At 43.8% G+C, this 22,540-nt stretch overlaps 3 protein-coding genes across 4 annotated transcripts in view; 2 read left to right on the top strand and 1 right to left on the bottom strand.

Moving 5' to 3' along the window:
• Positions 1-5,184, top strand: part of CDV3 (CDV3 homolog) — a 77,117-nt gene extending 71,933 nt beyond the window's left edge. The window contains exon 7 of the mRNA XM_054708026.1: positions 5,102-5,184. Within this exon, the coding sequence (XP_054564001.1) occupies positions 5,102-5,133 (32 nt within the window). The 3' untranslated portion in view covers positions 5,134-5,184. The remainder of the gene's footprint in view (positions 1-5,101) is intronic.
• Positions 1-10,552, bottom strand: part of TOPBP1 (DNA topoisomerase II binding protein 1) — a 47,283-nt gene extending 36,731 nt beyond the window's left edge. Inside the window, exons 1-7 of the mRNA XM_028128881.2 lie at positions 10,389-10,552; positions 9,743-9,833; positions 7,661-7,795; positions 5,084-5,227; positions 3,204-3,385; positions 1,737-1,933; positions 230-409 (exon numbers count right to left, since the gene is read on the bottom strand). Coding sequence (XP_027984682.2) covers positions 230-409; positions 1,737-1,933; positions 3,204-3,385; positions 5,084-5,227; positions 7,661-7,795; positions 9,743-9,826 — 922 coding nt within the window. The 5' untranslated portion in view covers positions 9,827-9,833; positions 10,389-10,552. The remainder of the gene's footprint in view (positions 1-229; positions 410-1,736; positions 1,934-3,203; positions 3,386-5,083; positions 5,228-7,660; positions 7,796-9,742; positions 9,834-10,388) is intronic.
• An 8,889-nt stretch (positions 10,553-19,441) lies between these two features.
• The window catches only part of LOC103299737 (inhibitor of carbonic anhydrase-like), a 28,303-nt gene continuing 25,204 nt past the window's right edge, over positions 19,442-22,540 (top strand). For both annotated transcript variants that reach the window (XM_054729885.1, XM_054729884.1), the window contains exons 1-2: positions 19,442-19,543; positions 21,345-21,517. In XM_054729885.1, the coding sequence (XP_054585860.1) occupies positions 19,501-19,543; positions 21,345-21,517 (216 nt within the window). In that variant the 5' untranslated portion in view covers positions 19,442-19,500. The remainder of the gene's footprint in view (positions 19,544-21,344; positions 21,518-22,540) is intronic.

Consider the following 22,540-nt stretch of genomic DNA (forward strand, 5'->3'; position numbering starts at 1 on the left):
TTCTTAATTTCTTTAAGCATCTTCATTACATCAGGGTATGAAAGTATGCATTCATTATAAAAAGAAATATCAGAAGTTCTTAACTAATTTTTCATTCATTTTGGTTCTAATACAATTATGCCTGGAGGCAGAGCAAGAAAAGATGGAATTCCCTACTATATCTCACTGATCCTATTATCAATTCTTACACAGAAAACTGATAGTTTACTTTAATCCCAATGAGACTTACTATTAATTGTGTGGATCTGGCCAGCAGGAGTTGAGGTATCAGGCATAGTGTTTGTTTCTGGTCTAGGTTCTGTCTTGTACATGGATTCATCCTGACAAAAACCTTTCTCAACACTATCAAAAAACCACTGTGTGGTCACACAGTGTACATTCCATCGCTTGGCACATTCATATTTTTGACCTATCATGTTCATTAAGAAAGAGAGCAATGCAAATCATTAAACTCTATCTTGGCAGAAATATTCAAATTTATGATAGGTTATTAAAAAAATCCACCTGACACAAAGTTAAAGTCACTAGTAATTACTCTTCCTTTTAAGTAAATACAGATGCTATGTGAGGAGTTACATCTGTTACAAACTTATAGAGACAGAGGCAACTGTAGGGTAACTGAAATAACATTAGACTTGGTTTGAGTATACCCTTCATCACTTAATTTCTCTAAACCAGTTTCTTTATCTATAACAGAGGAATAATTGCAGAATTACACCATTTTAGTAAGAGTACATAAAATAACTGTGAAAATTGCCAAATACCGGCTCTGAGTAGACTATTCTGATGTCATCAGATTCTACTTGAAGTCCAGGACAGATATGCAGATAAACAAATAAATTACATTAAAAATATCATATAGCCCTGGCCGGTGAGGCTCAGTTGGTTGGGCCTTGTCCCATGCACTGAAAGGTTGCTGATTCAATTCCTGGTCAAAGCAGATGCAGGAGGTAACCAATTGGTATTTTGCTCTCATATTGATGTTTCTCTCTCTCCTTCTCTCTTCCTCTCTCTGTAAAAAAGTCAAAAAAATTTTAAAAAACAAAAAAATATATATAACCATAAAACCTTTTACTGCCTTAAAAATATTTTAACACAATGCATTTTGAAACAGTATCATAGAGAAATTGAAGTCAACATGTAATAAAAATAACATGAAAGCCGTTTTTGTTTTTAGCATTCTTGAGAGCCAGGAAATGAACTATCCTCAGAATCAGAAAATAGCAATAGCAGTTATCAACTTTACTTATAATATAATTGGGTATACACAAAATTCTGACTTAATTACAATTACCAATTTTCACAATATTTTTCTAATTTTATTTCCTATCTAGGTCTGAGTAAAACACTGTATAGATTTAATAAGAGATTAGAAAGATATGTAATTTAACTACATCTATTAGTTCTCTTGTTATCCATACAAATTTCTTATCTCTTTTCTAAGTATTTGGTAATTGTGTAGGACTTACAAAAAAATCAAAAGAATGGATAATAAATTTAGATAAAGCACCACTGAAAAATTTTATTTTATATTTATTGAATGACCTGGATAAACACTAGGACAGTCATGTAATTTTTCTACAAATTGTGACCCAAATTATTTTTGTAAGATTGTAGGGGAAAAAATACCATACTACATTTATGAAATGTCAGAAGCAAAAGCTATTCTGTAAAGAAAATCTTAAATTGTTAAAAAGCAGAGAAAATCTTACATTTGTCCAAGGAAATAGTTTTACCTTTTGGTTCTTGCACAATGAGGTGTGTACATTCATTCATTTTCAACTGTCCCATGTATTGGCCTCCATGCTTAACTGTAAGTTGCTGAACGGACTTCCTTTCTAAGCCACACAAGCCAGTCACACAGATTATGCAACCAAGAAAAACAGGACACTTGAAGTCTTCCATGTTTATATCAGTATATCTAGTTATTGTACTGGGGAAAACAAATGATAAAAAGGAGAAAAATGAATGTATTAACTATACCAGATAGTTTAAATTTCACCAGAAAAATAAGAACAATATCACTAATGCTTTCCTCATTTTTAAAGATTTTTATTAAATCTTAAGAAAAGGGGAACTCACAGACACTCCGAATTACACTAATTGCTAATCTAAGCTCGGCACCATATCTCTAATAAAAAGTAATGTTTCAGACAGAGTCTCTCGAAACTGTTTTAAGGGAAAACTTTTCATTAACTCTAAGTTCGTGCTGGTTAAAGTGGTGGTTATTTTCCAGAATTTTAAGTCTGAATCTCTACTTTGGTTGCCTACTAGAAAAACAGAATCTGTATCCTTTTTTTTTTTTTGGTACTTTGTGTACATATTTTATTATTAAGGTATTATATTTGTACATATCTTACCATTACCCCCCCGCCCCCATGTATCCTTTTCTTATACAAATAATAAGCAATGATTTGGGGCAGAAACCAACAGAAATATCATTGTCCTTCTGTTGCCATGCTAGGCAGATGTGCTGATGAAACAGGCTGGGAATGAGGGTGCCAAAGTGGAGACATGATTAGGATGTGCTGGATGGTGTGAAAGATTGGAAAAATCCCTATTTAATTCAAACAGTGGAACCTGGACTTAGAGTTGTTACTCTAATTTTAAAGGAAACTCAATTCTGTTCCTTGAAATAGGCTCTAAGCACCACGAAGGCAGAGATGCTATCCTGTTTTGCTCACTACATATGCCTACAGCCTAGCTCAGGGCAGATACATAAAATGGGCTCAGTTAATATTTATTGAATGATCACATCCCAGCTAATGACTTACATGTTTATTTTCAACCTTACATATATCCACTTTGGGAGGGAATACAATTGCCCAAATGACCAATTTGCTCTCCATATTAACATATGGGCACAGTATTGAAGAAGAAAGCAATATAAAAGTTGCAGCTGCCATACTGATTTTCCCAACTATTTTACAGGTACTGCTCAAAACAATTTTATTATCAAAGCATTTCCTACCTTGTAGCTAGTTCTAACCCATAGCCATTCTACCTATCAACTTCTAACCGGGTAACAGCTTTTAGAATCTGCTCTTTTGTTTTCATTGGAGAAAAGAATAATGACCCAATTTTTGTCCCTGAATGACAAATCCAAAGATACAATAAAACCTCCCATATGAAAACTCACAATAAGCTAGAATGACTGAATATGTCATTTTCAAATCTAAAATATATCGAAATGTCTTTCTTACTTCTCTTGTGACTTCTCCCAAAGCGTGTTAACCCAAGAAGGAAGCAAAATCGGTTTCTTTAGATTTGCAGCAACTAAATATTTTTTGCTACCAACTTCTCCGGCAATAAGGTGAGTTACTGATACATTAAGGTCTCTGTATACACGTCCACCCATCATTTGTACATATTTATGAACTTCTTCCTGTAGTCCCAAGAGAAAATACATTAATACTGAAGCAAACCTCTTTTTTTATACAATATCCCATATATATCTTATTAGCTTGAATGCATAAGTGTTTCTCACCAACATAAAGTTAAATAATTAACCAAATTATTTTTTTAAAATATATATTTTATTGATTTTTTTCAGAGAGGAAAGGAGAGGGATAGAGTTAGAAACATCGATGAGAGAGAAACATCGATCAGCTGCCTCTTGCACACCCCCTACTGGGGATGTGCCCGCAACCAAGGTACATGCCCTTGACCGCAATCGAACCTGGGACCCTTGAGTCCGCAGGCCGATGCTCTATCCACTGAGCCAAACAGGTTTCGGCAACCAAATTACTTTTTGAAAGGTAAATATAAATTATAAAATTTTTTAAATTTCTATTTATTGATTTTAGATAGAGAGGGAGGAAGGGAAAAAGAAAGCAAGAGCAAGAAACATCATTGTCATTCCACTTATTTATGCATTCATTGGTTGCTTCTTGTGGGTGCCCTGACTGGATATCGAACCCACAACCTTGGTGTATTGCAATGACACTCTAACCAAGTGAGCTCCCTGGCCAGGGCACAGATTTTAAAATAATTACCTTTATACATTATTTTCCTGTTTATCTCTTTATAAAGTTATTAAACTATGTTGTTGTTTTTTAAATATATTTTTATTAATTTTTAGAGAGAGAGAGAGAGAGAGAGAGAGGAAGGGAGAGGAATAGAGAAAGAAAAACCTCGATGTGAGAGAGAAACACTGGTCAGTTGCCTCCTGTACACACCTCAACTATGGACCGAACCCACAACCTGGACATGTTCCCTGACTGGGGATCCCACTGGTTACCTTTCTGGTGCATGGGATGACGCTTAACCAACTGAGCCACACTGGCTAAGGCACTACATTGCTTCTATAATGAACAATGTATTTTAATTTACCATACATATTTTAAAATGAGTAAGTTACATATGTAACATATCTACTACACACCTCTCTCAGAACCCCCCACCCCTTGTTATAGGATTTCCCATCTACAGTGGAAAAATGTGATTCAAAAGCAAACTCATTGACTATGTAGGGGGAAAAGTGAGTTTCCTTTTACTTTAAAAAATTTTTTTTGCTTAACCCTGGACATTTTGGTCCAGTGGACAGAGCACTGGCCTACAGACTGAAAGGTCACAGTTTGATTCCAGTCAAGGGCATGTGCCTGGATTGCGGGCTCAATTCCCAGTGGAGGGCATGCAGGAGGCAGCCAATAGATGATTCTCATCATTGATGTTTCTCTATATCTCTCTTCCTTCCTCTCTGTAATAAATAAAAATGGATTTAAAATGTATCTTCTTAAAAATAAAACAGATCCCACTCTATTCAACTCATACAAAAATAAAAAAGAAGTCCTGGCCAGTGTGGCTCAGTTGGTTGAGCATTGTCCTGTGCACCGAAAGGTTGCAGGTTTAATTTCCAGTCATGGCACATGCCCAGGTTTTGGGTGTGGTACCTAGTTAAGGGTGCAATAGGAGGCAGCCTATTGATACCTCTCTCTCAATCAGTTTCTCTTTCTCTCTTAAAATAATAACAATAAAAATGAAAATATATAAAAATATAAACACCAAGTATAAAATCTTTCAAGTATATTCCACACAATGAAAAATTAAGTATGGAAATACAGACATATTCCTCAACACCTACCCTTTTGTCTTTTTCCAGGCTTGTACAAGATACAGTTACATCACACATAACCATATTATAAACTGGATGCTCAGCTCTTGGGACACATCGCTGGTGCTGCATACAAAATATGACTACTTGAGGACCTACAATTCTGCAGCCAAGCTATAAAAAAAGGGAAAAGTTTAGTAAGTAGGGAAAGAAATTCAGTCTTACAAAATTACATTTTATATTATTTACCAATTCTTTATAAAAGTTGCTGACCACCACAAAAGTTTCACCAAATTGTTTTAAGAAAAACATAGAGACCATTATATAATTTCTCAGACACAGTCCTCATTAACTACACACACACAAAAGCATATCAAACAATGCAGGCTATCAAAAGAAGTAAGCTCTAAGAGCCACACTGACTCAGAATTACCCCTGAAATTTTAATCTCTGAAACAAACACAATCTTAACAATGAGAGGGGTGTGTATGATTAACAGTCTTATGCTATAATTAGGAATTATCCTTATATACTTTTTAAATGAAGCATCGAGCCAATGAAGCAGTTTAAAAGTATTAAGCCTAAATAACCCTCATCTAAAATACCTCTTATATCACCAAAAAACAACAACACAAAACCATATAATTCTGGGCAGTTTCTACATTTATTTTAAATACTCTGTCTGCAACTCAAAGTCTTCCCAAGGAAAACTCACAAATACTTCTTTTAAGATACTGCAGGTTACTAAAAACAAAAACGACCTTTCATTTTCATTGATAATTGACACTAGCACATTCAAGCCAGGCTAAAAAGCCTACAGTTGTGCAAGTCACCATAACATGACTGAAATATCTACAGAGTGATTATCTTCTTGGTCAGAAGAAAATTGAATTTTTTATGCTACCGATTCTATCTGACAAGCAGTGTTATTTGCAAAAGGAGGGTAAGACCAACAATGCTTCTGGCAAAAGTGGGCACAGACCTTCCATAAATTGTACAGATACTGCATCTGCCTACTCCTCTATGTTTTCTTCTCCTTCAAACAAGAATCACTTCTTTGTAATCTGGATGGAATTACAGCCCGTTTACTTTTATTTCAATGCTTCTCTCTTGTCCAGACACCAAAAAAGTAATGAGTCAGTAGACTCTAGAATCAACAAAAAGAAATGAAGATGGCTCACTGGTATATTAGCATTACTCATCACCAAAATGCTTCCTTTTAACATAACTTTTCAGTCTTTATAAAATACAGGTATTAAAATTCTACCTGCATGAGCAAGTAGTCTGAGACAGCATTATTGTTGAGTTCTTTTCCTACTCTTTATTTCTCCCTGAAATATTTTGCAATTACACTGAGTTTAAAGTACAGTAGAACTCAATCACTAAAATGCTTCATTATCGCCCTGGCTGGTGTGGCTCAGTTGGTTGGGTGTGCAATGGAAGGTTGCTGGTTCAATTCCTGGACAGAGCACATGCCTGAGCAGGGGGTGTGGAGGAGGCAGCCAATCGATGTTATTCCCTCACATCCATGTTTCTCTCTCCCACTCCCTCTAAATATCACTAAACTATTTTTTAAAAAGGGGATTAATTTAAAAAATAAAATGCTTCATTACTATAGGATTCCCTTATACTAAGTGAAGTTAAATCCCCTGAAATACTATAAAAAATTACATATTAACAAAAGCTTATTATAACATAACTAGAGGCCCAGTGCACAAAATTCATGCACGGGGGGGGGGGGGGGGTGTCCCCCTCAGCCCAGCACTGCACCCTCTCCAATCCAGGACGCCTCGGGGGATATCCAACTGCCGGTTTAGGCCCGATCCCCAGGGTCAGGCCTAAACCGGCAGTTGGACAGCTCTCTCACAATCCGGGACCACTGGCTCCTAACTGCTCACCTGCCTGCCTGCCTGATTGCCCCTAACTGCCCCCGCCCTGCTGGCCTGGTCACCCCCAACTGCCCCCCGTGCCAGTCTAGTTGCCCCCAACTGCCCCCCCCCCAGCCTGGTAGCCCCTAACTGCCCCCCTGCCGGCCTAGTTGCCCCTTACTGCATCCCCTGCCGACCTGGTCACCCCCGCCTGCCCCCCACCCAGCCAGCCTGGTCACCCCCAAATGCCCTCCCTGTGGACCTGGTTGCCCCACGCAGCCTGCTGCTCGGTTGTTTGGTCGCCCCTCACTAAACCCCTGCTGGCCTGGTCGCCCCACGCAGTCTGCTGCTCAGTTGGTTGGTCGCCCCTCACTAACCCCCTGCCGGCCTGGTCGCCCCATGCAGTCTGCTGCTCAGTCAGTTGGTCGCCCCTCACTAACCCCCTGCCGGCCTGGTCGCCCCATGCAGCCTGCTGCTCGGTCGTTTGATCGCCCCTCACTAACCCCCCTGCTGGCCCCACACAGCCTGTTTTGTAGTCCGTTCGGTTGTTTCGGATGCGATGGTCGCTTAGCCTTTTATGTATATAGATTAGCCTTTAAAAATATTCCAGTCTCCCCAAACCAAAGAATTTTTTTGTATTCATAATTTGCATAATACTTCATGATCAATAAATAATTTGTCCACTGAAGCAAAAACAAACCAAAAACACACTACTGAAGGAACACATAAGTTAGCAAACCTTTTTGAGGTGATCAAAGACACCACCACTAAAAGGGTCACAGATATAAAGTGATCTATCATTCTCCTTTATCTTCAATGCCTCTTCTTCTGTAATAATCTGAAGATATTCTTCGGACTGGAACTCTTTTATTGACTGAAAGAAAAAAATGAAATAAGATTGCACCTGAAATTGTCACTTGTTATTTAAGTTCTACGAACTCTATATTCAAAATCTATCTCAAATCCAGCTTTTTCCCTGTTGGACTCCTCCATCACCTCTCACCTAAACTTCTGCAGAAGTCTCTAAAGTGTTTTCTTCTCCCTCCCTTGCTTTAAATCTCTTCTCCACACAACAGCAAGGAATCTTTTTAACAATATAAATCACATTAGGTCACTCTCTGCTCAAAAACTTCAATGTCTTCCAAGCACACCCAGAATAAAATCCACATTTCTTAGGATGACCTATAAGACCATGGCGTCCAGCCCTTGCCTGTTTCCCTGCCCTTACCTTCTACCTCTCACCGGCCTTACTTTTTCTCTAGCCACTCCTCCAGCGTTCTTGCTACCACTGGAACAAGCTAAGCATGACCTCATTTAGAGGCTTTGCTCTTGCTCCCACTGCCTGGAATACTATTCACCCAGGTCTTCACCAGACTCGATGCCTTACTTCAAATGTCACCTCCTCTGAGATGCCCTTCCTGATTACGATTTCTAAAATACCCTTTCCCTCCAGTCTATGTTATGAAGACATAACACTGACAGTATGTAGACATATACAGTTGTCTCTCTCCCTTAAAAGGAAGTTTCACAATCTTGTTTGCCACCATATCCTGGCACCCAGGTAAGCACTCAAATATTTTCTGAACAAAATTTGAAGTCCTCATGTTAAATAAATATTTAGAATGATCCTTTAAAATGAGTAAGTCAGATCATGCCACTGTTCTGACTAAAACCTTCCAACAGCTTTCCATCTCACTGCAAGAAAAAGCCAAAGTCCTCACAATGGCCCACAAGGCCCTACAAGTCCTCTTAAACCTGCTCTCTGAAGCATTCCTTAATATTCTTCCATCTCTTGCTCATCATACTACAGCCACACTTATGTTGGATAGACACTCCACGCACTTTCCCAGAGTCCTGTCTTCCCTCTGCCCAAAACCTTCTTCACCAGATAGCCACACGGCTAACTATCTCACTTCCTTCAAGCAAACTCAAATATCTTTTCCATAAACGATAGCCCAATCACACTCTATTTAAAATTACAACCTTCCAGACCCCTTCACCTGTTTTGCTCTTTTCTCTTCCCTTAACACTTAGCACACAGTAACATACTGTATAGTTTACTCATTTATCATGTCAGATTGTCTCTTTCCTCCTGATAGAATAGAAGGTAAACTCTAAGAAAGTAGCGATCTTCACCTGTTCTGATCACAGATGTATCCCATGTGCTTGAGTAGTGCTTATCAGGCACACAATCATTATTTGCTGAAGGAGTAAACTTTAAGGAAAACCCTGCTACAAAAGAGCTTCTTAAACTTTAAAGTACATAGAAACCACACTGAGGATCTTGTTAAAATGTGGATTCTAATTGGTAAGTCTGAGTTGGGCCCAAGTTCTGTTTTTATAACAAACTCTCCAAGCTATGCTGCTGCTGGGGTCTGTGAGCAGCAAGGCTCCACCCTCCCCCTAGGTCCTCCCACATGATACTGTACATGATACTGTACATAATGAAACACACTTTTAACAACCTACTAACCAAATAATGAACTGTAACCAGTACAGGACTGACTCAAGAATTTTCAACACACAAAGGTCTATTCTGATTAGTAGACAAAAGAAAGCAACTTAATTTCCAAGAACAGCAGGTCTGCCACTTTTAACAGAAATCTCATAATAGATTTAAAGCCCACCCCAACATATATATAATGATATACTTACATTAATTAAATCTAGCAATGAGACATTTATGTTAATGGAGACTACAGTAAAATTATGTATTTATGAAAATAAAATAACACTTACTGAGATGTAAAAATCCAATAAATCAAAAACTCTAAAACCAAGAAAATAAAACATCAAACAAGACGTTTTCAACTGTTCTTACCTCAAGAGCTTTAAGAAAGCATTCGGAATTGTCTGGAGACTTTAAAAACTTCACAAAAAACGGTTCTTTGTCATTTTTGGACATTTTTGAACTGTCAAAATAAGGGAACCATTAACAAGAACAAAAACACATTATGCATCACGCTATCTGCTTAAGGAACCAATTTTTTTCTGCACAGACAAGAACGCCTAAGGATAGGCATTTTGGCCTCGCCCGTGAATTCATCCACTTGGTTTGTAAGAAACGCAGGAACGTGGGCAAAGTCAAAGAAAAAGATAGCCTGCAAGTCAGAGGACGAACTCCAAGTCCCGGAGTGGAATACGTTAAGGGCCTTCATTACCGGGGCTCTAAGTCCCCTAAACCAATGAACAATCCATTGCATTTAGCTTAGGGCACAGGATGAATCTGTCTCAGCCGGTTAGGGCCAGGGCTTCCATGTAAACGTGCAAGCCAGGCAGCAAGGCGCTGCCTCCCCAAGGGCCGGGCGCTCGAGCTCCCCAGCCCCTCGGGGAAGGCCCGGCTCCCGGCCCCGCCACGGCCACCCGCTCCACGCCGGTTACAGGGGCCGCAAAGGCCAGAGGCGGCGGCGGAAACGCCCCGACTGGGGCGGGGAAGGAGCGGGGTCCCCTCTCGGCGCCTCACTCACCTCCGTGGAGCTCGGGGGTTTGGGGACAGCGTGTGGGGGCGCGCGCAGCCAGCGGGAGAGCGGCTGGGGTCGGGCGCCAGCCCGGCGCACACCCGCCGCACCCCGCGGCGCCCCCACCCCAGGCAAACGCGGAACCCGGAAGTTGCCGAGGCCCCGAACCGACTTTCGCGCCAACCGCGCGGACGCGCTCACCTTTTCCGGCGGAAGTGACATCACCTGCGGCTGCGGGCGGGGGGTGGAGTCGTCCAAAGGGATGGCAGGCAGCGGGAAAGCTGGGTGTACACGCCGGCTTTGGGGTTCAGGGGAAGGACTTGGGCCGGGTGCCCTGGGGCTTAGGGTTTTGGAGGGCGGCCCTGGCACCGGCGGGGGCCGAGCACCTCGGCTCAGGGGATGGGGCCGCTGGGGATTAAGGTGCCGGAGGGCCGCAGCTCAGGGGGTGGGGCCGCTGGCCCGAAGTACCTGAGGGGAGGTCCTGAAACAAGGAAATGTAAAGCTTAAAGCCTGGGGGGAAGAGCCTTTCCTCAGTAAATAGTTTTTTTAAATATGTTTTTATTGCATATAAGCATAACCAACGGATACAAGACACTGAGGGGGAGGGCAGGTGAGGGCATGTACGGGGGGCTAGGGGAGGCCGGGGGGAGGTCAATGGGGAAAAAAAGGAGAGATGTACTACGATTTGTAATACTTCAAACAATAAAAAATAAAATAAAAATAAAGACTGAAAATACTGTATATTTAAGGAATATATATATATATATATTATATATATATTTTTTATTGATTTCAGAAAGGAAGAGAGAGGGAGAGATAGAAACCATCAATGATGAGAGAGAATCATTGTTTGGCTGCCTCCTGCACGCCCCCATTGGGGATCCAACCCAAAACCTGGGCATGTGCCCTTGACCCCAATCTAACCCAGGACCCTTTAGTTCGTAGGCCTACACTCTATTTACTGAGGCAAACCAGCCAGGCTCGGTAAATATTTTATACCTGCCTGGGCTAGGCAGTGCGTGAGAAACCACATATTACCACCCAAAACAGCTCTATGAGGCAAACTGGTATTTTCATTTCACAGATGTAAAAGCTGAGGCTTAGATAAGTTAAACGATGTGTCCGAGGTCACACAGTTAAGTGGTAGAGTTCAGATGTAAGCCAAGTCTTTTTCCATTTCTTTTATTTTCCATCACCATTTATCCCCCCTATACTCTCACCCCTCATCCACCACCACCCCCAATCACCACGGTTGTCCGTATCCATTTCTTTTAATTTTTTGATGAATCCCTCCACTACCCTCCACCACCCCCACCACCAGACCTGACTGCCTGCTATCCATGAGTCTGTCTCTATTTTGCTTGTTAGTTCAGTTTGTTCACTAAATTCCACCTATGTGTGAAATCATATGGTACTTGTCTTTCAGTCTTGACTTGTGGATGAAAATAGGGGTTCTATGGAAAGTAACCTCACAGAGTGATCTAATCATACATTCCTAACCGGGCAGGTATGATGGGCAGTCAAGCTCCGGGCATAGAACTTTAGTAAAAGACTTACCTTTACCTTAAGGAAGCCCCGTCCATCGTTTCTGCGCAACAAGGTTAGCACACCTTTGAAACGGCCCCCTTCAGACTCCGCCTTCCGATAGTGCCCATCCTTTCCCACCCCGCCTTATAAAGTGTGAATCTTAACTATCCTGTAATCTGACCTGGGCCTTGCTTTCTCCCACCTTCAGGCAATCTTCCTTACATCCAATCTCAAATGCCTAAAAGCAACTGCAAACTGTTAGTCTCTAAGTCTCCAAAGCATTTATCTCAGTCTAGTGAAATCTTGCTTCCAGGTGTATCCTGTTTGGCAATAAATTTTTACAAAAATTCTCTACAGGTTTGTACATTCTTACATCCACAGACGCCACAGACAGGGCTCTTTTCCCTACAATTTAGCAAGAATATAATCACTGCCTACCACAGCCAAGAGGTCTGGAGGGAAGAGAGATGTCTGGATGACTAGAGTGCACACCAAGTGCAAAGAGGTCTTTGCCAAGATTGTCAATGGCCCTCTCCCACTCTTTATCCCTTCAGTGAGCATATCATCGTTCTCTGTAGCTCCCTGAGTCTAGGGGAGATCTGGGACGGAAGCTAAAGTTCAAATGGAGAAGACCAGGGGGACAGGAGGTAAAAGGGGACGGCAAAATCTTGGCTTGTTCATGATGAACAAGTCTGTTCGAATGGCAGACTGCTTAGATAGTGTTCCTTATTTTAATCTTGAGATTGCAAAGCTCATGATTTTGGATTGAGTAATGTGAGAGTTTAATACCATGTTCCTTGATTGTTTTTATTTTTAGCAACTAAAGATAGCAATGAGCAGCTTGGGCCTAAGTATGTGAATAAACCCAAGCCAAGTGAGTCAGAATCAGTGACATTAGGGCTCAACGGTCAAGACCTGGTGGTGTTGTTGGGGACAGGGCGAGGAAAGCCTTAAAAATAAAGGTGTTAGAGTTTAAAAAAAAACAAACAAAAAAAACGATGCTACAGTTAATTGTGAGGGGGCAAATCTGTCATGAAGCTGTAACAATAATGACTATTCATAGGGTACTTTAGTGTCCATAAAGGACTCCTGCTGCACTATTCCTGTTTACTTTCCTCAGCAATCCTCTAGTATGCGGGCATCATTGTCCCATATTATGTAGATGGGGAAAGTGAGCCTCAGGGACTGTGTCACAGCCTGGAAGTGGGTGTACCTTGGCTTCAGAAGAGGTGGCCTGACTGGAACCCTGGGCCCCTCCTGACCAACCACACTGCTCCTTGTCACATGCTGCCTGCTCCACCTCCGCAGGAAGGTCTGCACTGGGGCCTTGCTGCTAATGAAGATGAGGAGGAAAAGGAAAGCACTCTGAGCTTTTAGGCAGCTGGATTTGAATAGCAGGGGAGTCAACCTTGCAAGTGACAAGTGCTCCCATCTGTGTCTCCACATAGGCAGAGAGGCCTTAGCTAGAGCAGTGGTTCTCCATCTAGTGTAGTATCTGGACCAGATGCATCAGCCTCACCTAGCAATGTGTTGGAAATGAAAATTCTTGGGCCTGACCTCAGGCCTGCGGAGTTAGGAACTCTGAGGGCGGGTGCCAGCATTCTGTGTTTGCACAAGTCCTCCAGGTGATTGGGATGCACATTAAAGTTTGCTTGAACAGCAGTCCCTTTGGAAAGGGTGAAAATGGTTATGTCAGTTGCGGTTAATGATTTCCTGAAAATGGGGAATAGCTGTGATGTACCCCCATGTAACTCTCAGAAGGAGTTCAGTAATTAACTTTCCCCTCACCTCCCTGGCATTCAGGGGCACCTCCCTATTTCTTTGGCACTTCTTTACCTAGAACCAGACACTCCGGACCCTGCTTGCAGCAGCATTAAAGGGGACTTTACATTTATCTATTTGAAGAATGGAAAAACACAGGAAACAAATATGACGAAACAGTATTTTTTAAATAGAGGTGGTGGGAGTATGAGTATTTCTTGTTATATTTTGCTACATAGATAAGATTTCTCAAAATTAAAAAATAAACTAAAAAAATATATTTTGAGGGTTTTATATTTGTTTTTCAGTGCTATAAATGAATGAATTTGTATAAGTAAAGGGTTCATCATTTAAAATGAATGAGACTAGCAATCTTAAGTAGTCTTTGCTGTGGCAAAACATTAGTTTAAACTGTTGGTCTTCAGTAATGTGGAAAGTAAAACAGACCTACTGAGTCTGCCGAGGTGGAGGAGAGGGGGTAAAGTAGAATGTTAACAGCACATGTTGGTACTGGCTGCATATAATTAGGTATTATAAGAAACAGACAACAAGCTCCGGGTGGAACTGGTTTGTTTGCAAGCAAAAACAAAAGGGAATTTAGCAATCTACAAATGTGAGGTTTTGCAAGGTTGGGAAAGCTGACTGCATCTAGGCCCTAAAAATGAGATATACCCGAGAGAGGTTTTAAATGGCCATTACAACCCATCCATGTAGAGAAGATCTAGTTAAGAGTATGGTCCTGCCCTCACCGGTTTGGCTCAGTGGCTAGAGCGTCGGCCTGTGGACTGAAGGGTTCCAGGTTTGATTCCGGTCAAGGGCAAGTACCTTGGTTGCGGGCACATCCCCATGTAGGGGGTGTGCAAGAGGCAGCTGATTGATGTTTCTCTCTCATCGATGTTTCTAACTCTCTATCCCTCTCCCTTCCTCTCTGTTAAAACATCAATAAAATATATTTTTACAAAAAAAGAGTATGGTCCTTGCACCCAACCCGGGTAAGCACCATGGATTGAGAGAAAGAGAGAGGTATGGGGCCAAGGAGAGCAACCAAGCGTGAACATTAGTTCGAGAGAAAACTGTGGAGTGGCTGCTGTTGCAGGGAAAGAGCTCTTCCAGGGCTTCCTGGCAACCTTGCACGTATCCATATCCGTATGGGCAGAGGTGAGAACCGCAGCACGTCTAACCTTCTGCTTGGCCACTGTGAGGGGTTGTGTCAAAGCAACAGAGATGGCGTTAGCACTCTGGATGTCCTTCCTTTGCAACCTGACTTTGTCCCTGTACAAAGGAAGTTTTCAGAGTTTGCTCCATCCTGAGGTCAGAGGCACCTTGGGTTTGAGCTGTGTTAGCTTTAGATAGATGATTAACCTTAGGGGGCATGTTCACCTCTTAACCCGATCATCTGAAGTCTCTAAACATCAGCAGATCTGCAGAGAAGATTGCTCAACCCACTTTTGAGACAATCATTATGTGTGTTTATTCATTTATTCGGTTTGTTTGGAGACCTATATTACAGCAGACCAATAGGATTAGCTTATTGAACAAGAAAAATGTGGTCTCTGCCCTCAAGCCACCTATTTCCTTTCAAAAGGGTGAATACATGAAGTGAGAGCTAGAGCACTTGTAAATGAGCACAATAACCTATAAAATTCATTCACTCAGAAATAATATACTAGTCTTAAGTGAGAAAGATTAAGAATTAGTAGCTAACATAGTCCTCACTCCTGCTTCTGTCATGATGAGGTAGCATGTGCAGGAATTGTGCCCTTGTTGAGGACAACCAGATGTGAACATCTGCGTGGGAGCATTAGAGACTACAGGTGCCAAGTTTCTGGGAAAGGGGAGGTAACACAGAGGTCAGATGACATTCTGCAACCACGTTTTCCTGGGGGCATTTGCCACCTCTGGGCTCAAGGGCAGAGGTGTCTGGAAGAGGGCCCCTGCTAGCAGAGCTTATGGCAGTCCTGGGATGGAAAGCGGAAGCAGAGGCATGACCGCAATCAGAAGGCGGGTGCAGTGAACTAAGCCTGACGAATGACCAGGGTTCCCTTAAGGTATTTGGCACAACTTGAAGCTCCCTGGAGTGAGAGACAAAAAGGAAAATTCTACGGCAAACAGCGGCTCGCGAACCACATGTGGCTCTTTGGCCCCTTGAGTGTGGCTCTTCCACAAAATACCACGGCCTGGGCGAGTCTATTTTGAAGAAGTGGCGTTAGAAGAAGTTTAAGTTTAAAAAATTTGGCTCTCAAAAGAAATTTCAATCGTTGTACTGTTGATATCTGGCTCTGTTGACTAATGAGTTTGCCGACCACTGCCCTAGAAGGATCCCAATGACTACACTCGGTGAGTTAGTTCCTACGGCTGCTGAAACAATTACCACAAACGTACTGCCTTAAAACAACACAATTTACTATCTCGCCGCTCTGTAGGTCAGAAGTCTGAAAGGGGTCTCACTGGGAAAAGTTGAAGGTGACATCGAGCTGTGCTCCTGTCTGAAGGCTTGACAGGAGGACCCATTTTCTTGCTTTTGCTCCCATTTTTTGGCCCATGGCCTCCCTCCCCTTCATCTTCAAAGCCAGAAATGGCAGGGTCTTTCTTACATTGCATCGCTCACACACTGAGTCTTTTGCTTCCCTCCTCTACATTTGAAAGACCCTTGTGATTACATTGGCTCACCCAGATAATCCAGGATAAAAGTCACCTGGTTAGTAACTTTGTTTCCATCTGCAACCTTAACCCCTTCTTGCCATGTGACATAACATATTCACAGTTTGTGGGGTGAGGACATGGACATCTTTGGGGGGCCATTGTTCTGTGTACCACACCAGGCTTTCAGTAGGAAGGCACCGGAAGCTTACCCAAACTGCAACTTAGCCTGGATGCAGCAAAGTCCTGATTGGATCAAAGTGATCAGTCCCCATTCTATCTTTTTAGCAAAATAAAAGGATGCATGCACTTTGGAAATGATAGTCGATCATCTGAAGTCTCTAAAAAAACTTTATACACAATGTCCAATTACTTGTTCAAGCAAATATTAAAAGGCATGCCAAGAGAACTATGTGTCCAAAAACTAATAGAAGAACACATAATATAAACAGATCTACCCCTTCACCTATGGTGTGCGATATCCGAATAATTATTACTTTTGATCATCAGTGGTTATAAGAGGGATGAAGGCGCTTCCGGCTCCTGGTAATATTCTCTTTCTTTATCTGAGTTCTGGTTACATGGGTGTGTTCCTATTGTGTCAAACCATAGGCTGTATACTTATATGTATAATTCAATAAAAAGTTTGTATTAAAACTATATACATTTCTTTTCCTCTAAATGAAAAAGAGGAAGGGATTGCTATTATCATTTTCAAAAATGCTAAAGGTCAAAGGATTCCTTGGGTAGAAGAAGGAGAAGTAGCTGAGACCCAGCTTAGCATCTCTGCCCCTAGGGAAGGTGCCCCTGCTATGGGGTGGGTGCAGTAGGTGGTTTTCAGGGCTTATATGTCACCAGCACAGCTGGCCCAGAGTAAGGGTTTACCCCTTAGCAGCCTCTGGGGCAAATCACATGCCGGGGATCTGTTGATGAGTGTCTCACCAAGGAGAAGACTCATTCATCCTTTCCTTTGCGATTATGTTCAACAGGGATTGCTGGTCTAGAGATTGCTTGACTCCTGACCAGAAATATGCTAGCTATGTCCAGCTCAAGAGCAGAGGGGCTGTGGTTCGCAGGGACCCTGACAGCCTCTATGCACACCATGGACCCTGTGTAACAGGCTGCTGTGCCTGTCTCAGTGGGCTCCAGCTGGTCTCACTCTACAGCCCAAAGGGTCACCTTAGAAACTAACCAGCTGTGAGAGGTCCCCTCCTCTCACACCCTACCCTAGTCACCTGGCACACAGAGAGGGACAATGCACATTCTGGAATTGGACACTTACCTCAGTTGGCTGGAGGGGGAGAAGAATGGTGATAATCTTTCCATTAGATTGTCCAAGGATGTCCTTGGCCTTGTGACTTCTGTGACTCCCTCGGGACTATCTCTGGCCTCAGTGCAAGGTAGGGTTGGTTTCTGCTGCAGGGATTAACTTTTCATGTATTGGTAGGGGCTGAAACAAACAACATTTACTAGCAAAGAAGAGGGTGTAGAATAAAATTTTTGTGTGTGTGTGGGTTAAAGTAATAAGATAGACTGTTTAAATTTAATTATAACACATTCTTACATTTTGAAGGCCCAATTCTGAGTATGCTTTATTAGATAAAGTCTTGGAAAAAGTTTGAATTATGCCATTACCAGTTCTAAAACTATTTGAATAGAAACTCTATTTAAAATGTATCCAGGGCAAAAGACTTGAACCAACCCTTTACACGAGAGGGCTAAATGGCCAATAAGCATACAAATTGATACTCAACCTCATTAGTCACCACAGAAATTCAAAATTATAATACAAGACCTCCAACATTCCTACCAAAACAGCAAAGATGTGGAGCAATCAAATTCCCGTATCTTGAGTCGGGATTGAAAATTGGTTCAACCACTTTGGAAAACTGTTAGGCAATCTCTATTTAAGTTGACCATATGTCTACATTATGACCAAGCAATTACTCTCCTGGGGAAAGACCCTGCAGAAACGCATCCCCTATATGCACTAAAAGACATGTACTAGAATGCTCATAGCAGCACTCACTTCATGAGAGCCCGAACTAGACACTACTACCACCACCAACAAAGGTAAGTGTGCTACATACACATACGGAATAATATGCCACACCGAGAATGCGTGAAGGACAACTGTTCACAAGTACAAGCTTGAGTGTAAGAAGCCAGACACAAAATTGTACGTATGTATTGTTTGATTCTATCTCGTTGAAATTCAAAAATCCACAGAGTTCGTGTATGTTGTTGGAAGTTATGATAATGGATCTTTTGCGGGGGGGGGGGGGGGGGGGTGTAGGGGAGATGGAAAGTGACCTGAAGGAGGGCACCAGGGAGCCATCCCTGCTCTGCTCCCATCTTGCTTCATGACACCGGTGCTGGTATGTGGATGTGTTCACAGGTGGCAATTCTTCAAGTTGTATGCCAGCATATGTGAAGTTTTATGTGTGTTTATTGTGCTTCAATGAAACCTTCTTAAACGTTATTTAAAACCGGAAGACTTCCTCCAGGCGGAGCTCACAGACTGGGGAGGACTGGGCTGCAGGTGGCAGGGGCGAGTAGGAGGAGCCCTGCCGGGGTTCAGAGCTTCATCTGATCTTGGCCTTCAGCTGAAGGCTGGAGGGACCTTGTCATTTGTGGGGGGTGAGTTCCAAGAGGGGCCCGGAGGGGGCAGCAGAGATGCTTTCAGAGGAAGAGTCTGAAAATTGGGTTCAAAGCGTGGCGCGCACATCCTTTCCTGGGGGAAGGGTCCCCAGTGTTCACCCTGAAGACTGGCCCCCAGTCCTGAGGAGTCTGTGCTCAAACATTAATGAGCTGCTTAGCTGATGCAGCTCCGGCGGTCAGGGGACGTAGGGGGCCGGGCGGATCGCTCTTGCCTCGTCCAGCGGGCTCCAGGTTGCTTCGGTCGTACCTCCGGGGTGCGTATCCCTCGCCCGGGGGTCCAGCCTTGCTGCTGGGGCGCTGGGCAGAGGGGGCAGCCTCGGGGCAGGGGGCGAGTGGGTGACAATTTGCTGTCCTCCAGCCCCGCGGAGGGCCCCAGCTGCTCTGGGGCGAGGTGGGGGTGTGGCAAAGGTGACGGCCCGGAAGGGCGAACCCTTCGGAGGAGGCGCATCCCCTCCCCTTCCTCACCCGGAGGACAGGTGGAGCTGGCCCAGGCGGGTTGGAGCCTGGTCTGTGTATCGCTCCGGCAGCGAGGATGAAGCTCACCATCTGCACCCTGCTGTGCGCGGGGGCGCTGGGTGAGTGGCACACCCGGGGGTGGGGGGCCGGCCCTCCAGGACTGTGACCCGGTGCCTGCCGAGGGTCAGCTAGAGCGGGACTCTGAACCCCCTGGGTCTGAGGAGCCCCAAGGCAGCCTGGCATCCAAAGGGCCTTCTGCCCACGGTGCACCCAGGCACCTGACCAACTTAGCCTAGGGCTGGGGGTTCACAAACTAGGACCAGCTGTCAAATCCTGCCTGCCGCCAGGATGAGCTAGGGATATTTTCTATGTTTTTGAATGGTTGAAAGAAAATCAAAAGAACAATAGTTTTGACACGTTCGTTACATGAGGTTCCAAGTTCGGTGTCCATGAATAAAATTTTATTAGAACACAGTCACACTCGTTCAGCTAAGGGTTGTCCATGGCTGCGTTCAGGCTTCAAGGGCAGAGTTAAGCGGTTGCCACAGGAACTGTGTGGCCCGAAAAGCCTACAATATTTACTCAGCGCATTACAGAAACAGTTCGTGACCCGTGGCCTAGGGGCTGTTGATCCGGTTTACAGCGAAGGAAACAGGGACAGAGGAGGAGGAGTTTTCGAAGGACTCACCGTTATTATTTTATTTTTTAAAAATAATATTTTATTGATTTTTTACAGAGAGGAAGGGAGAGGGATAGAGAGTTAGAAACATCGATGAGAAACATTGATCAGCTGCCTCCTGCACACCCTCTACTGGGCATGTGCCTGCAACCAAGGTACATGCCCTTGACCTGAATCTAACCTGGGACCCTTGAGTCCGCAGGCCGACGCATCCACTGAGCCAAACCGGTTAGGGCAGACTCACCGTTATTATTAAGAGGGATTAAAAGGGCACATGTCAGGTATGCTTGACTTGTCGGGTGTCTAACCAGAGGATCTTTCCTGCTCTGAAATGTACACCTCCCATCCCTACCACACACCAGGGAGGGAGAGGAATGTAGGGGGAAAACCACCACCCTACAATGGGATCCTCCTGCCGCTCAGTGCTGTGTGACTCTAGGCTGTCCCTTGACCTCTCTGAGCTGTTGTCCTTAGTGCAGGAGGAACTGCTTTTTCACAGTAAGTACACAGTTGCTGTGAAAGTGAAATGAGATAATGTATCTAATGGCAGAGCTCTAGACACAGGTGAGTTATCACTGGTAAAAATCCTGCACAGAAACGTTGGGGCGCCCTCCTGTGTTTTGGGGTGGGCAGGGCTCTTGGCTGGGTAACTGCAAGGAAGGTAGTGGTGCAACGTCAATAAACTCAGGCAGGTGCAGAGCCCTCGCTGGCTCAGCAACTGTTGTTTCTGTCCAGCCCTGGTTCGGTCAGGTCACAAGCTGTCTTGAATCACTTCTGGAGTAGGATATCTTACATGGGGGGAGGGTAGTCTGGGCAGGGCAGAGGAAGGAGAAGGCAGGAAAGGCAGGGAGTGCTGTGGTGGGCCCTCCCTGGCCCAATCTGCCACACAGGGCCTCACAGTGAGCTCCTCTGGCGCTGGGGCAAGGCTGGAAAGGTAGAGTACAGCTGTGGTCCCCGGGTCTGTCCCAAATTCTTCCTGAACAGGGCTTCTGTTCCTTGTTCTTCCTCCATCTTCTCTCTTGGCAATGTCAGGAAAGTTCATTTTTCCAATCGGCTCTGTGTTTACAAACCCGAGGCAAGAGCTGCCGCTCCTTCTCTTGTCCCAGCCTCAGAATGCAGTGGAATCTGAACCCTTCCCTGTCCATGGACAAAAGCGGGAGGAGGACAGGACAGAGGGGTCCCTTCAGAGGGTGCGGCTGTCTCTCCCGCTGGAACAGGGCGTTCTGTCCTTTCTCCTGTAGGGCTGTGCCTGGCTGTCCCCGACAAAATTGTGCGATGGTGCACCGTCTCAGATCATGAATTCGAGAAGTGCTTGATTTTCAGCCTGAGTATGAAGGAAGTCCTCCCTGAGGCTGCTCCCGTTGTCTGGTGTGTGAATAAAACCTCCCACCGTGAGTGCATCCAGGCCATTGCGGTAAGTCACTGCTGCCTAAAGGAGAGTGAAAGACAATCCGCACTTCCTCTTGCTCCTGGCGTTCTGGAACAATTCTGTACTCACACACAGGAGGCTGATGTACTTCAGAAATGGACATTGGAGGGGCTCTCTTTAATGAGTCTTAAAGCAAAACACAACATGCTCTGAAAGAGGGTTATTTTGAGAACACAGGGAAAAAACAAGAATGTTTGCTATCAAAATAACATGGTTTGGAAGTTCTTACACAGCATGGGAAGTAGATGAATGATGCTCACGGGGAAGAGAAATACGGTGACAGGATTGCAGATAGCTGATCCCTTTGTTTTCTTCTTTTTAAAAAAGTATCTTTTTATTGATTTCAGAGAGGAAGAGAGAGGGAGAGCGAGACAGAAGCATCAATGATGAGAGAGAACCATTGATTGGCTGCCTCCTGCACACCCCCCACTGGGGATCGAGCCTGCAGCTGGGGCATATGCCCTTGGTTGGAATAGAACCCGGGACCCCTCAGTCCGCAGGCTGACGCTCTATCCACTGAGCCAAACTGGCTAGGGCCCTTTGTTTTCTAAGTTTTCCAAAATCCTCTTCACTCCTTCAACATTGTTCCTGCTCATTTGAACCTGTGTCAGATGCTGTGCTGGGCAGTGGGGCTGCAGCGGCGGATTTAAAGACACATACACAGTCCTTACTCTTGAAGAGCTTACAGTCTAATCGGGAGAGAAGAAAACCATGCAAACGAATAGACATGTAATTTCAGATTGTAATACCTGGTAATTTTCTGTTCTACGCTTATCCCTGTGAGTATAGCCTTCACTTTGTACATAAAACCAAATGCCACATAGGACTCTCTTCTCCATAACATCGGACAGTTCCAATCTCCACCATCCTTGAAGGTCTGTTTGTACCCAGGCATGGTGCCTTACCGTACTGTGGGTTTAGTTATCTGCACCTGGGAGGTCATTTTTTATTTTAATCATCCCTCTCCTGCTGGCTCAGGTTCTTCTCAGAATCGTTGCTGCTCTAGTG

The sequence above is a fragment of the Eptesicus fuscus genome, chromosome 18, assembly GCF_027574615.1.
Source record: "Eptesicus fuscus isolate TK198812 chromosome 18, DD_ASM_mEF_20220401, whole genome shotgun sequence".
Classification (NCBI taxonomy): domain Eukaryota; kingdom Metazoa; phylum Chordata; class Mammalia; order Chiroptera; family Vespertilionidae; genus Eptesicus; species Eptesicus fuscus.